Genomic DNA, 15,179 nt, shown 5'->3' on the forward strand with positions numbered 1-15,179 from the left:
TCTCCAGATTTTTTAATGATCGCCATTCTAACTGGCATGAGATGGTATCTCAATGTAGTTTTGATTTGCATTTCTCTGATGACCAGTGATGATGAGCATTTTTTCATGTTTGTTGGCCTCATATATGTCTTCTTTTGTAAAGTGTCTGTTCATATCCTTTGCCCACTTTTGAATGGGCTTGTTAGTTTTTTTCTTGTAAATCTGTTCTGACAAAGGGCTGATATCCAAAATTTACAAAGAACTAAAAGAGAGCCATCATTTTTACTGCAGGCACTCCCTCTCCGATACTGCATCCTAAACAGGTCATCTGGGCTCTGCTTGAACACTTGCAGTGACAGGCTGGTTAGTGCACACGCTACAAGGTACGCTACTCCACTTATGACAGTTCAATGGACCAAGAAGCAAAGAAGCAACCTGGGTATAAATGACAGTCAGGAAAACCAGAGTTGTGAGAGAAAGAAACTCCTGTTATTTTCACAAACAGACTCAGATCTAAGGCAGGAATCAGGAATTCACAAGCACTCCTCTACACATCTTCCCACCAATTATCCTGAGAGCTTCCCTGTGCATCCGGTTTTATTTACAAAGGGTTGTAAAGAAGGGCAAGCAGCAAATGGACTTTTCTCATGGAACCTATAGACTTATGGAAGAGAGATAAATCATCTCTTCCAATATGTAAACACAAACAAGTGAAAGCAGGCAACAGTGAACAGAGTTTTAAAATAAACATCTTCTCAAAAACTGTAATAGTCTAAATAACCCATCAGAATTAATTTGTCCATAACTCTTACTTTTTTGTTTTACTTCCTCACTAGAATTTTAGCACTGAATTATCATTATATCTATGCACCTCTTAGGTACCTCTGAAAATAAGGTTTGCAGAAGCACTACATGGATGCCACTCAGGCAATGAACCCGAGGACTTTAATCCACTTCAGTGTATACCCATGTCCCTCCGGACAATGTTCTTTTATTGTATCTCCTCTGCCCTTGAACAAATGGTCCCTGAGGCAACTTGGATATAATCTTGTTGGGGAGAGATAGATCACCATGACAATACCTACTAAGGAGCTATGTCCCTGATGAGAATGTGACGAGGAAAATGTAATAAGGGCTGGCTACCACTGCCCCTGTTCGCTTCAGGGCCCCATCTGCCAAGCCTCAGCCCTATCATGCCACAAATAACTTAGAGGCCAGCATGAAGTATCAACTTAATTGAAGAGTTCCTAGAGCAAACCATACCTGCCCAAACCATACCTGCAAAAGATAACCAGCGTATTGACAAACACCCAAAAGCAGGGTATGTGTGTGAATATGGAAGACAGGCAAGCAAAGAAGTAGGTGAACTTCTGCAAGAAATTGTGTCCTTTTTCAGGTTAGACACCCTCAAATCCTTCATCCATTCCCTATAATTTTCAGTTCCTTATAATCCTGAAAACCGCTTGAATTTCTCAAGATATACAATGTGCTTAAAATTTGAATAAGCTTAATCATTCGAACATCTCAGAGTACCCTGTCTTTTTAACCTTTTAATTATATGCTTATGATTCTAGAAGTAGCACCCGAGACATGCATTTGAAATGTTCACAAGGGTGAGGGATATTTTTTTAAGTGGTGATGTGGTAAAATGCTAGAGATTTGTAAAGACTTTGGTCAGGGCAGGAAAACATGTGTGGGAAAGGGGAATCCAGAAAGCAGAAAGCCATGTAAAAGAGGCAAATGCCAATCTTGGTGTATTTAGGGTGTAGCACTTCACTTGCCCTAAGGCAAGACTCAAAGAAATACCAATTATATTAAGTTTATATCTATGAATTTGAATGAGATTTGAAAAAAAAAAAAACTATTGAATGAATTTGACTACCATACACAGAGAAGCCAAAGAAACAAACAAAAAACCTTTATTCTTATATAAGTGAGTCCATCTGGCTATATCCATGGACGTTTGCTTATTTCCACGGCAGATGTATAGGACAGAGGCTAAATTTCCCACCATACCTTTATAGACAGATTTAGGTTTATTCCACTTCTACAATTTTCTGGAGGTATGATCTTGAGAAAAAACAAAAGGCTTATCTGTGTCATTTACAAATAGAAATAATGGTGCTTAAACTCACTGGGATGCTGAGAGAATTAAGTTAGCATATGAAAAATACTCTGCACAGAGTTATCAATTATTATTATATCTTCTTTATATGCCTTGTAGATATGACAGTAATTATAATAATTTCAGATAGTCCTCTGTTGTTAATTCACCAGCTTTTGGTAGGTACATTAAGATTCTTCACTTTGTGATGATAAAATGAGGAATTCAAGAGAAACAAAAAGAAACAAAAAGAAAAAAAGAAAGTTTTCTTTGGGTGTGGGATATGCGTAGGCACGGGGCTCTGCCCAATGTGTCTCCAGGTGAAGGCTTGTGTTGCTTCCCAGCACCACTGGACACCAGGCAATCTACTACTAACCTTCACTTATGTAACTCTAGAAGGTAGAGGTTAAGCAAGAATCCAGGCAAATGTGCTGGTGTGAATCACCAATTAGGATGATCTAAGTTATATCGACATGGTTTCAAGCCCACAGACCTGTGGCATCACCACGGTGCTTTACAATAATGAAATTTTTCATATTATGGGCAAATAATTCTCAGCTAATTGTCTCTTTTAATGTGATATAGTCTAATGAAGTAAGAATGACAAATATTAGCAGCAGCAGCAGCCGAACTATTTCATAAATAATAAAATGGATTCGACATTCTACCCCTGAAATGATATTCTACCTTTTAAGTTTCCAAGTTCTTAAAGTATTACCGTATTCATTTCTTAACTAATTTGATAAATACGTATTGTTTATGTATTGTGGCCAAAGCGATGAACTTAACTAGAAAAGAACAAGTGAGATCTCTGGTACCAAGGAGAAAAAATCCAGGAAGATACGCAGCTACTCCATAGATCTATTATTAACAGAGTCATGGTCATAATAGTAGCTGTGAGTGTGAAGGACCTTTTGGACAAAGTCGTCACAGAGGCACCGTTGTTTATTATGTTTATTCATGTGCAAAAGATCAGATGTAAAATAACAGAGTGGTGTCTTGAAGAACTCTGATGTGACTGGAGGAATAAATAAGAGGGATGGTAAATAGGAGTAAAAGGAAGTGTAATGGTGAAAGGGAACATTCAAAGGCAAATAAAAGGTATATTGTACAATAGCATCAATATCATCTAGTCCTGAGAAGACCAACCCATAAAGAGCTGTTCTTGGTTCTGAGGGAAAATGCAATGGGAGAAATCTTCAAGGTGCTCCCTATTAATTATTACTTGGAACCTAAGTTGCCAAATGAGAAGTGTATGTTTAAAGAGACCATCACTGTGTGACTGTCAGCATTGCAGGCTAAGATGTACTGTGCCACCCTGATGGTAGAATCCTCCCCTGATACAAACATTTTGTAAAGCTAGTAAAGGAGGATGGGATCCCAGACTGATTGTGGAGAAAAGACGTACCTAAAAGTTAAAGCAAACCAGAAACAAAAAAAAAAGGGCAAATACAAGAAGAGTTCAGTGGGCACGGGTCCCTGATATACTCAGAGCTACAGAAGGGATCTGAGTACAATGATTCAGAAGTAATCTACCGAGAAAGGCCTCTTCAGAAAGGGAGGGCAGACTTGGAGCAGGGAAAGAATAAAAGAACAGACCGTTTCTGGTGGAGAATAGGGGTTGGAGTTGCCTTGGTTGGAGGAGAAAATTCTTGGCAGTAGCAGGCCAGACGAAATAACAAACAGGATTCAGTTTTCAGCAACTTAGCTGGAAACCATGAAGATCATGACATATATTACTGAGTAGTGGGCAGGAGGTAGGAGTATGGGTACCTCTGGGCACAAGGGGACCAACTTTCAGGCTTGTCTTTGAATCAGCAGGCAATCTAAGCCATGGTAGGCTACAGAACAACATTGGCTTCCAACAAACTCGTGAACAGTCTGTACATTTCTATGGCTGCTTCCCACCTTTCACTCCATTTTCCAACAACTTTTCTCCCACATCCCTCAGGACTGACCTGGTAAGTTGGAATGTCAACCAATTTTATGCAGTGCAGTAACTGAACAAGAACCCTAGTTTTCCTTTAGTTCAATTATCTATATTTTCTAAGTATAATGTGAATCTGAATGATTTAAATTCAAGCCTACACAAATCAAGACTGAAACCCATTCTAGTAATATTTACTGAGTGCCTACCATATTTTGCTACTGCTCTGTTACACTGATAATAGAGGGATGAGGACAAGTCCCTCTTCAGATATTCTGTCATTGTTCAGTCTGCCTTAGCATCTCAATTCCCTTACCTTGTCTCTTGAGAGTTTCCAGCCATCATTTTCAAGTTTTTCCCATCCTCTGTTATTACCTACTCCTGGGGAATGACGGGCTTCCTTCCTGCCCTGTCCCTAACCTTGCCATGCATACCTTCTCTTTAAACTCTTACTCAGAAAAGTATCCGAAGCATTAAGGCACTGTTTCCAAACTGGACTTTTTGGACACTTGAGGGTACAAAAACAAAAATCTTCCAAGGTCCAAGCAGGAATAGTGCCAAAGGACTGATTCTCTCATCTTCGACTCCCTTAAGAGCTCTTAAAATTGATCTGCCAGAGAAAGTGTCTTTTCCTTTTCCACTTCTCTTTTCATTTTTTTAACAAAGAAAGGCATAGCAAAATCTTGTCACATGGAAGTGTCCAAGAGTGTAAGTTAGTGCCAATGTCAATGTCAGTGTCGAGAAAATAAAGGACTAAGAACTGGATATCAAATCCATTACCAGGTCAGTGGTTTGTTTCTTTCAACACAATTGAAATAGAAGCTAATCAAGCTGTCAGCTAATAGATCAACAAAAATAATTTTGATGATATGTTACTGAATATTTTCTGGCATACAGTTAATTAAAAGTTTAAATAATCTAGTGTTCTTCTATAACAAACTTTCATTCACGGAGCTATGGTACATCAATATCACTTATATGTGAACTAGCTTTCTTAGTGTTTACTCTCTAAAATGAAAATTCAGAATAGAATCAATGCTAGAATCTTTCTCATTGTGGTAATAAGTCTTACAATGCACACAAACATTGGACAAAAGCATAATATACATTATTATGAGATAGTTTTCCAATAAATTTAAAATTTTTTGTACAATATATTTTAGATGTTTTATATATTTATATTTATATTGCTTTAGGTAAATGTATGCTAGTTACATAACAGCTAGAGGAAATATTTTATGAAGCACTCATAGTCTTTAAAGTACAGTAAATGAAAACATAGGTAGATACAGAGAAATCAATAAAAGACTTGCAATTATAAATATATTACAATACCATGAATTATGAGTTTGGTGAAATAAATGATGTAAAATTTCCAGTTTTAAAAAGATGTGCTCATTTATGTATTTGTTTAAGCAAGTATTAGTGGATATCATTACCATAGCATTGATATTTAGATTTTGTTGAATACATAAAGAAGTAATCTAATAGTTTCAATTCTCACAATGCTGTACAAAATTAGACTCTCGGTGGCCACATAAATGTCTGGTAACAAATAGATGTTGTGTCTGCAGTCCTAGCTACACAGGAGGCTGAAGTGAAAGGATTCCTTGAGCTCAGGAGTTCGAGTGCAGCCTGGACAACATAGCAAGAACACATCTTAAAAAAAAAATGATGTCAAGTTAAAACTATGCAACTAGCATATCATTTTTAAAGTTTCATAGAGGAAAATAACATTAAAGACAGGTACTGAAATCACACCAAAAATAAAAATGCTTAATGACATGTGACCCAATCTCAAGTCAGACTTGTAATTTTATCAGTTTTCCTGGAGATGTTAGGTCACTAGCAGTGTTGATAGGAGACTGGAATAGCCTAGAAGAACAGTTGGAAAAATGGCTTCCTCTTTCATTTTCCTGCCTCACCAGCTGCATCAGTTTCCCATTGCTGCTGTAACAAACTGCCACCAATGTGGTGGCTTTTAACAGAGATTTATTGTCTCACAGTTCTGGAGGCCAGAAATCCAAAATCAGTATCACTTGGCTCAATTCAAGAAACAGGCAGAGCTACACTCCCCCGGACGCTCTTGAGAAATTCTTTCTTGGCACTTTTAGCTTCTGATGGCGGCAGGCATTTTTTGTCTTGTGGCCAAATCATTTCAGTCTTTAAGACCAGCATCCTTAAATCTTTTTCTGCTTCATCTTCACATTGCTTCTGTTTCAAATTTCTGTGCATCTGTTTCAAAATTCACTCTGCCTTGGTCTTGTAAAGACCTTTTTGACTGTATTCAAGGCCCACCTGAAATATTCAGGATAAGCCCTCCATCTCAAAGTCCTTAATTTAATCGCATTTGCAAAATACGTGCTGAATGATGTCACATTTACAGATTCCAGGAATTAAGACATGCTTAACTTTTAGGAGGTCCATTTTTTAACCTAGTATACCTCCTGGAAACAAGACTAATTCTAGCACTAAAAATGTATTCAAATGTATATGTAAAATGAATGGAAAAATAACTATTCTCTGGAGCAGAGCTTCATTATCTGTTTTGTACTGAATTTTCTCTCCATTTGGAAATGAATAGTTTCAAACCAACCTTCATACTGCCATGTTGCCTTGCATTATAGTTCAAGCAATCTCCTTGAGTTATTACTTCCTCTTAGTACAATTTCCCTTGAAAGATAAGCTTGTGGGCTCCAGCTTGAGGTCAGAACTTCTGTTATTCACTCATTCAGCAAAAACTGAGAAAAGGTGCTCGGGGCTTAGGAATTTATAATTGTTTCTAAGGGATGTAAGGGAAGAACATGTCCTTGACAAGAAATGAGAATCGAATGCTTGGCATCAGTTTTGAAATCATTCAGAAAGTATTTATCAAATACCAACTGTAATTAAGATCGCTAGGTAATTGAGTACTCAGTTCTGATAACATTTATTTAAGGTGAGAGACAAAACAGCAAAATGAAGAGGAAAAGTGATATAATAATTAATATACCCTTAAGCATCTTCAGTGGTTATAACCTTTGAGGCTATGTTGGTGGTTTGTTGCACCTGTCTTTCAAACCTCTTGTTCTTCCTGTGATTTATTTTAGGCACTCAAGTGGATGAAGACCATGAGAAATTTGAGTGGAGGCCATGTTGAGGACTTTGTCTTGGTGGGTTTCCCTACCGCTCCACCCCTCCAGCTGCTCCTCTTTGTCCTTTTTTTAATAATTTACCTTCTGACATTGTTGGAGAATGCACTCATTGTCATCACAATATGGCTCACTCCAAGCCTTCATCGCCCCATGTACTTTTTCCTTGGCCATCTCTCTCTCCTGGAGCTATGGTACATCAATGTCACCATTCCTCGGCTCTTGGCAGCCTTTCTTACCAGGGATGGTACAGTCTCCTATGTGGGTTGCATGACCCAACTCTACTTCTTTATTGCCTTAGCCTGTACTGAGTGTGTGCTGTTGGCAGTTATGGCCTATGACCGCTACCTGGCCATCTGTGGACCCCTCCGTTACCCTAGTCTCATGCCTTCCAGTCTGGCAACTCGCCTTGCTGCTGCCTCTTGGGGAAGTGGCTTCTTCAGCTCCATGATGAAGCTTCTTTTTATTTCCCAATTGTCCTACTGTGGACCCAACATCATCAACCACTTTTTCTGTGATATTTCCCCACTACTCAACCTTACCTGCTCTGACAAGGAGCAAGCAGAGCTAATAGACTTCCTTCTGGCCTTGGTGATGATTCTACTCCCTCTATTGGCTGTGGTTTCATCATACGCTGCCATCATTGCAGCCATCCTGAGGATCTCTACTTCCCAGGGACGCTGGAAAGCCTTTGCCACGTGTGCCGCTCATCTGGCAGTGGTTGTTATCTACTACTCCTCCACTCTCTTCACCTATGCACGGCCCCGAGCCATGTACACCTTCAACCACAACAAGATGATCTCTGTGCTCTACACTATCATTGTACCATTCCTCAACCCAGCCATCTACTGCTTGAGGAACAAGGAGGTAAAGGATGCCTTCAGGAAGACAGTGATGGGCAGATGTCGCTATCCTAGGGATGTTGCGGATTGATATACAATAGGTCCTGGGAGGGGTGAAAATATGGGAATCTTAGTAGGGCTTCCTGAAGGAATCGGAGTGGGTTTAAAGGGAACATAAATATAACTTGCCAACAGTTTCTCTAAATATTGTCTGGGACCTTCTGACACAAATAAAAGTTTATGAATCATTTAGTCTTTTTTTACAGGGGTTTTCAAACTAAGGCTGGGCTAGCTATGTAAGAATCACTTGGGAATTTGTTAAAATAAAGATTGCCCCCCAAAAAATATGTGGAGAGTCTTACTAAGCATGTCTGGAATATAACCCTGCTATGAATAATTTTCAAAACTTCTTAGGAACTCCTATTTCATAGACAGTTTGGGATTCCCTAGTCTAGATCAAGCCCATTATTTTAGAAGTGAGAATATAACATGAAAATAAAAGGGAACTTACTGGTAGATATGTCACTAAAAAAATTAGGTAGACTTCAATGGAACAATTTCGAAGATCCAGACTCTCAAATCCCACTTTCATAAGAAACTGCACAAGTATGTTATACCCCAAGAACTAAATTTCATGTCATCTAATCAATATCCTTTACCTCTACAAAACTCACATTCATTGAAAGTCAAAGCAGAGAGAGATGCAATGCTGGTATTTAGCCCTATATTCACGACTCAATATGGCTAATATCCTCTCCATCTCCCTTCTTTGAATCTCAGGGGAATATAAAGCTAGTTGACCTAATAAATATTGACCAGGTCGTAGGTAAAATGTTATAGGAAACTTACTCAGATCTTCTTCTTCACTATGGCCAGCACCTGTTTTAACTACTTAGTAACAGGGCCATACCAGTTGTCAAATGTTTTAAATTGAGTTCCCAGTCAAAGGACTGTAAGAACAGAAAATGCCTTTATAAAAAAGAAGATTGAAGAGCCATAGATAGGATGCAGATGTCCCTATGGCAATTAGGATGCCTCAGGTTCATAGCCTGAATTATAGACATCCTAGCAAGTTCCTTTAATTTTTTTGGAAAGTTGCTTGAATTGCTCAGAGAAATTTTTTATATCTTGAATCCAGGCTCATTTATGCATATTGAACCAAATTCAATGATTATTTAGACGTGAGATATGTGAAACAAAAAAATAAACATACAATTGAACAAATTCCAATGAACACAGATTGTTGGGTCAATGCACATTTGCCTGGTTTGAGAGGTTTTGGGGGAGAAAGAGACGTGTGTCCATCAACGGAAACTACTTTATCAACAACCATTTTAGATTTTCCAGTATTAAAAACAAAATAACAATGAAAGATCTGATACTTAAAACAGTTTCAGTTGTTTGTTTTCATGCAATTTCTAAATAGTCTTGGAAACATCTCTGAATATAGCTCAATTTACATTATGTTCTCACCTCCTTTCATAAATTATGAGAGACGTGGAGCTCAGAATTCAGACCCTAGAACTAGCAAATTTCAATTTGATCCTGGCTTTACTAATAACAAGTTATGAGATCATAGGCAAGGAATGTTACATCACTGCTCTTAGTTTCTCTTTGATAACAAAAATAATATCTTTTCCATCATATGGGCTCGTTGTTAATATCAAATAAATAATGCATATGTGGGCAAGGGGTTAGGATTTTCTTTTTTTCTCTTTCTTTGTGGGTTGATTTGATCTTGGGTTAATTTCTAGTTCTGGTTCCCTAGAAACATAATAAACATTACTATGCAACATTGCTTGTAGTACAAATTATCTCTGATCAGTAAACAACCTCTGAACTGGGAGGATGATGAATATGTTATAGATATTTAGTGGGAAATGATAGCTTCAGGCTACTTTTGTAACTTGGCATGCCTTTTGTGGGGAATTCTAGGAGCTATGAAAGCCCATGAAAATGTTACAAGTGATACAGGTGCTTACAGGACTTGAGAATTCCAAGTTAAGGTGGACACTGCACCTCTTGATGGGAATCTTATGTCCTCCTACCTGAGCTGTGACTTTAAATGACAAAGTCTATTCCTTCAACTGCATTCAAGACTTCTTTCCCATAACAGAAACTCCTAAAACTGCCCTTCTGGAACGTTGGATTTACTATCCTGTTTCCCTGAGTTAATTTTATGCCAGGTGAGGGCTTTGCTAGTGTGTGAGTTTGTTTGGTGGAACCTAAGAAGACCTTCTGGCATGTAATACAGTTAACTCACAGTAAGCATTGAATAAATGCCAAGCTTCATCATTATTATCATTTTATTATTACAAATATCATGATATGCTTTCTAATAGATGTGCCCATTCTATTAACCATGTATTAAACTCAGTCTTACTCAAACTGAGGTTGGAGAATTGGCTTTCTCTAAAACATATATAGAAAGGAAAGCTCCAGCCATCTTTGTAACTATGTAGAGTAGGTAACAAGTTGACCAGAAAGTTTAGCATTTCCAATTATATAATCTAAAATTGTGCCAAGATGTCATCAGATTGAGTCAGTGAAGTTCCTCCTTTAAAAAATGATTAAAACATGCTATATCTATAACTCTCCTTATGTCATAGTCATATTTCCCTCATTGGAAGATCACAGTGCTTTTGATTTATTCTTCCTCTACTGTGAGAGATTCCTATAGTGCATTACTTGGTGTTGAGGGTTTCTAGCTGCTTACTACATAGATTTCTTCAAACATTCTGTCTTACTCCAACAATGGTGATTTTAATATAAAACATGCTTTGAAAATGGTTGTTATTTGCAACTCAGTTTCAAATAAGAAAAAAAGTGAGTGTTTTTTAGTTGCCTGGCCAAAAGGGACCTCATTTTTCATTACTAGGATAATCTAATTTTTGAAGCTGAAAACATGCCTACATTGACGCCATATAGCTGATATCTCAGCTTCTCTTGAAACTAAGACTGGCTATGTATCTAATTTTTTCTCAGTAAAATATAAATGGAATTCGGCTGGAGAGGTTGTCTTTTAGAGAGAAAGATGTGTCTGGTGCTGCTGCTAGCATTGTCCCTTGCCCTTTTTTGAACCTGGATCTGACGCCTGGAATTCCAGAAGCCATCTGGAAGGTAATAAATATGGGAGAAAAGGTCAACACACTAAGGGTAGAGATACAGAAATATATGAAAATCATGAGTGTTTCGCAGTATGGCTGAAAAATTGAACTAGGTTGGTGCAAAAGTAATTGCAGTTCTGTACCGTGAATTTTAAACCATTATAACTAGGCTCAAACACATCTCTCTTAAGCAAAATAGGAACCATTACAATCAATATATTTTTGCCAATGAGAAATAAGTTTGCTCATTCCTGTAGTGTAAAATTCCATGCCTCGGGGTTTGATGAACTCTTAGAAAGCATTTTCTTCATCCTGCTGGTTGTGAAAGTGTTTTTCCCGCAAAAAGTTGTCAAGATGCTTGACGAAGTGGTATCTGGTTGGCGACAGGTCAAGTGAATGTGGTGGATAAACTAAAGCTTCGTAGCCCAATTCATTAAACTTTTGAAGCATTGATTGTGTGACATCAGTTGGGCATTGTGGTGGAGAATTGAGCCCTTTCTCTTGACCAATGCTGGCTACAGGTGTTACGGTTTTTATTGCATCTTATTAGTTTGCTGAGCTTACTTCTCAGATGTAATGGTTTTGCTGGGATTCAGAAAGCTGTAGTGGATCAGACAGGAAGCAGATCACCAAACGGTGACGATGACTTTTTCTTGGTGCAAGATTTTGACTTTGCAAAGTGCTTTGGAGCTTCTTCTCGTCTAACCACTGAGCTGGCCTTCGCCGATTGCTATATGAAGTTTACTTTACTTTACAAGTCACAATCTGATCAATAAATGGTTCATTGTTGTTGCATAGCATAAGAGAAGACAACACTTCCAAATGACTATTTGTTTTTATTTTCACTCAGCTCAAGGGCGCTCACTTACCAAGTTTTTTCACCTTTCCAATTTGTTCAAATGCCAAACAATCAGAGAATGGTCTACGTTGAGTTCTTTGGCAACTTCTCATGTACTGTAGTTGTAAAAGGGTCGGCTTTGATGATTGCTCTCAATTTGTTGTTGTCAACTTCTGATAGCCGGCCACTATGTTCCTCATCGTCAAGCCTCTCGTCTCCTTTGCAAAACTTCTTGAACCACCACTACACTGCACATTCGTTAGCAGTTCCTGGGTCAAATGTGTTGCTGATGTTGCAAGTTGTCTCTGCTGCTTTACGGCTCATTGTGAACTTGAATAAGAAAATTACTTTAATTTGCTCTTTGTCTAACATAATTTCCACAGCCTAAAATAAACATAAAATAAACAGCATAGTGGCCGGCTATCAGAAGTTGACAACGACAAATTGTTGCCATTTTGTTACTGGCTGGTTTTCTTCTCCTTTATTTGACATGGTTTCTTCATTGCATCATTGTTCTTTACCATTTGGTACATTTTTTGCAGTGGCTAGTACTAGTTGTTCCTTTCCCTGTTTAGTATTTCCTTCAGTAGCTCTTGTAAGGCAGGTCTTGCAGTGACAAAATCTCTCAGCAATTGCTTGTCCACAAAGGATTTTATTTCTCCTTCACTTATGAAGCTTAGTTTGGCCAGATATGAAATTCTGGGTTGAAAGTTCTTTTCTTTAAGGATGTTGAATATTGGACCCCATTCCCTTCTAGCTTTCAGGGTTTCTGCTGAGAGATCCGCTGTGAGTCTGATGGGCTTCCCTTTGTGGGTACACCAACCTTTCTCTCTGGCTGCCCTTAGGATATTTTTCTTCATTTCAACCTTGGTGAATCTGACAATTATGTGCCTTGGGTTTGCTCTCCTTGAGGAGTATCTTTGTGGTGTTCTCTGTATTTCCTGGATTTGAATGTAGGCCTGCCTTGTTAGGTTGGGAAAGTTCTCTTGGATAATATCTTGAAGAGTATTTTCCAACTTGGATTCATTCTCCCCGTCACATTCAGGTATGCTGATCAAGCATAGATTAAGTCTTTTCACATAATCTCATAGTTCTTGGAGGCTGTGTTCATTTTTTTTCACTCTTTTTTCTTTAATCTTGCCTTCTCATTTTATTTCATTGATTTGATCTTCTGTCTCTGATCAATTCAGCTGTTGACACTTGTGTATGCCTCGTGAAGTTCTCGTGCTGTGTTTTTCAGCTCCATCAAGTCGTTTATGTTCTACTCTAAGCTTGTTATTCTAGTTAGCATTTAGTCTGACCTTTTTTCAAGGTTCTTAGTTTCTTTGAATTGGGTTAGAACATGGTCTTTTAACTCAGAGAAGTTTATTACCCACCTTCTGAAGCCTACTTCTGTCAATTCATCAAATTCATTCTCTTTTTTTGTTCCCTTGATGGTGAGGAGTTGTGATCCCTGGGAGGAAAAGAGGTGTTCTGTTCCTTGGTGTTTTTTTTCTTGTGCTGTTTTTTTTTCCCCCCACCTTCATGGATTTATCTCCCTTTGATCTTTGAAGTTGGTGATTTCAGGAGGAGTCTCTCAGTGGACTTTTCTTCTGTTGAGGTTGGAGCTGTATCTTTTTTCGGCCTGTAGAGGGCGTTGCTGGGCTCTCGGGTTCAGTCAGGTTGCTGGGTGGGTGGTCCTTTCCCCGAGTTTGTTCACAGGTGAGACTGGCGCCGCCTTCCCAATGGCGTCTCTCCTTCCCCAGCTGAATCTTCCTAGTTGGGGTCAAGCTGGTGTAATTGCTGCCGAGCTCTCTAGCGAGGGCTTCAGTTTGAGCTCTGTGGAGGTGGGGCCTGCCAGGCCTCGCGGTCTGTTTCCTTGCTTCCAACTCTGCCTCCCTCTGTGGGACGGTCTGTCCCGCTGGCCTTAGTGCAAACTTCCGCCCAGGTCCGTGTGACAACTCCCGCCTGGCGGGAGCCACTGCTCAGATTTGCACGGACTGCACACAGCGCCCCACTGTCTGGCTGGGCTCTGGTGGACCGTGGGTTGCAGGGGAGATGAGGTAAGCACAAGATACCAAACGGAGCACTGAGGGGGTTAAGTCCCCGACCCTCCGAGCCGGCTGCATGTTTCAAGTGGGGACGCCCCCCCCGCCGCGCGTTCTTGATTTGCCCCCCTGGGCGGCTCTCGCCCTGTGACTCCTTCCCTGGGCTATTTTCAGTGCCGTATCAGTCCCACCAAAACGAACCCAGCACTTCGTTTGGAATCGTGAAGTCCTCTAGCCCTGGCGTCTCATTCTCTGGGAGCTGCATTCTGGTGTTGTCGTCTCTCGGCCATCTTGCGCCTCCCTACTTTTTAAGGTTCTTAATTTGTAAAGTAGCGTGTAAACTAACATAAAGTAGCATGCAGGGAAGCTTATCATTATTTATTTTGGCTGTGTAATTAAAAAACAGTGGGTGCATAGTAGTTGTATATATTTCTGTGGTATATGAGATGTTTTGACCAGGCCTGCAATGTAAAATAAACACATTGTGGAGAATGGGGTATCATTATTTTTTTTATGAAAGTAATCTCTTTTAAAATAGCAGCACTGTTCATCCAGTTGACTAAGAATGTACTCAAATTTAAAAAGAAAAATTTTGCGATTTTCATTCACAAGACACCTTGTAGAAGGCACAGGACATGATTATCTATCTCAAAATTTTTGTGACTTAAGATATAGAAACTTTAGAATTTTCAGAAAGAATTATAAAATACTAACACAAAAGAAAAATGTTTCCCTAGTAAACTTATTCATTTGAAAATTACTCCATTTCTTCTCACCAAAGAAAAATGCATAATTATTCTGAGTATTTCCTCAGAGCCCAACTTCTTACAATATTTAAGCATGTACTTTTTCTCATTCCACTCACAGATGTAGTCTACCTATTGTTTTTTAATACTAACTCTTAAAACTATTTCTTTTTTGACAGAAAATAATAACTTAAGATTTTTTTCACTTTAAGCACTCATAGTTCTAAAGATATATTTTGGGCCGGGTGCGGTGGCTTACGCCTGTAATCCCAGCACTTTGGGAGGCCGAGACGGGTGGATCACGAGGTCAAGAGATCGAGACCATCCTGGTCAACACGGTGAAACCCCGTCTCTACTAAAAAACTACAAAAAAATCAGCTGGGCATGGTGGCGCGTGCCTGTAATCCCAGCTACTCAGGAGGCTGAGGCAGGAGAATTGCCTGAACCCAGGAGGCGGAGGTTGCGGTGAGCCTAGATC

At 39.1% G+C, this 15,179-nt stretch overlaps 1 protein-coding gene across 1 annotated transcript; it reads left to right on the plus strand.

Annotated features, from left to right (window-relative positions):
• Window positions 1–7,109: 7,109 nt before the first annotated feature.
• LOC108286086 (olfactory receptor 6P1) lies at window positions 7,110–8,362 on the plus strand. Its single transcript, XM_017503695.1, has one exon. It carries the CDS (start codon window positions 7,112–7,114, stop codon window positions 8,072–8,074), a length of 963 nt encoding a protein of 320 aa, XP_017359184.1. The 5' UTR covers window positions 7,110–7,111; the 3' UTR covers window positions 8,075–8,362.
• Window positions 8,363–15,179: the final 6,817 nt, after the last annotated feature.

The sequence above is a fragment of the Cebus imitator genome, unplaced genomic scaffold, assembly GCF_001604975.1.
Source record: "Cebus imitator isolate Cc_AM_T3 unplaced genomic scaffold, Cebus_imitator-1.0 Scaffold313, whole genome shotgun sequence".
Taxonomy (NCBI): Eukaryota; Metazoa; Chordata; class Mammalia; order Primates; family Cebidae; genus Cebus; species Cebus imitator.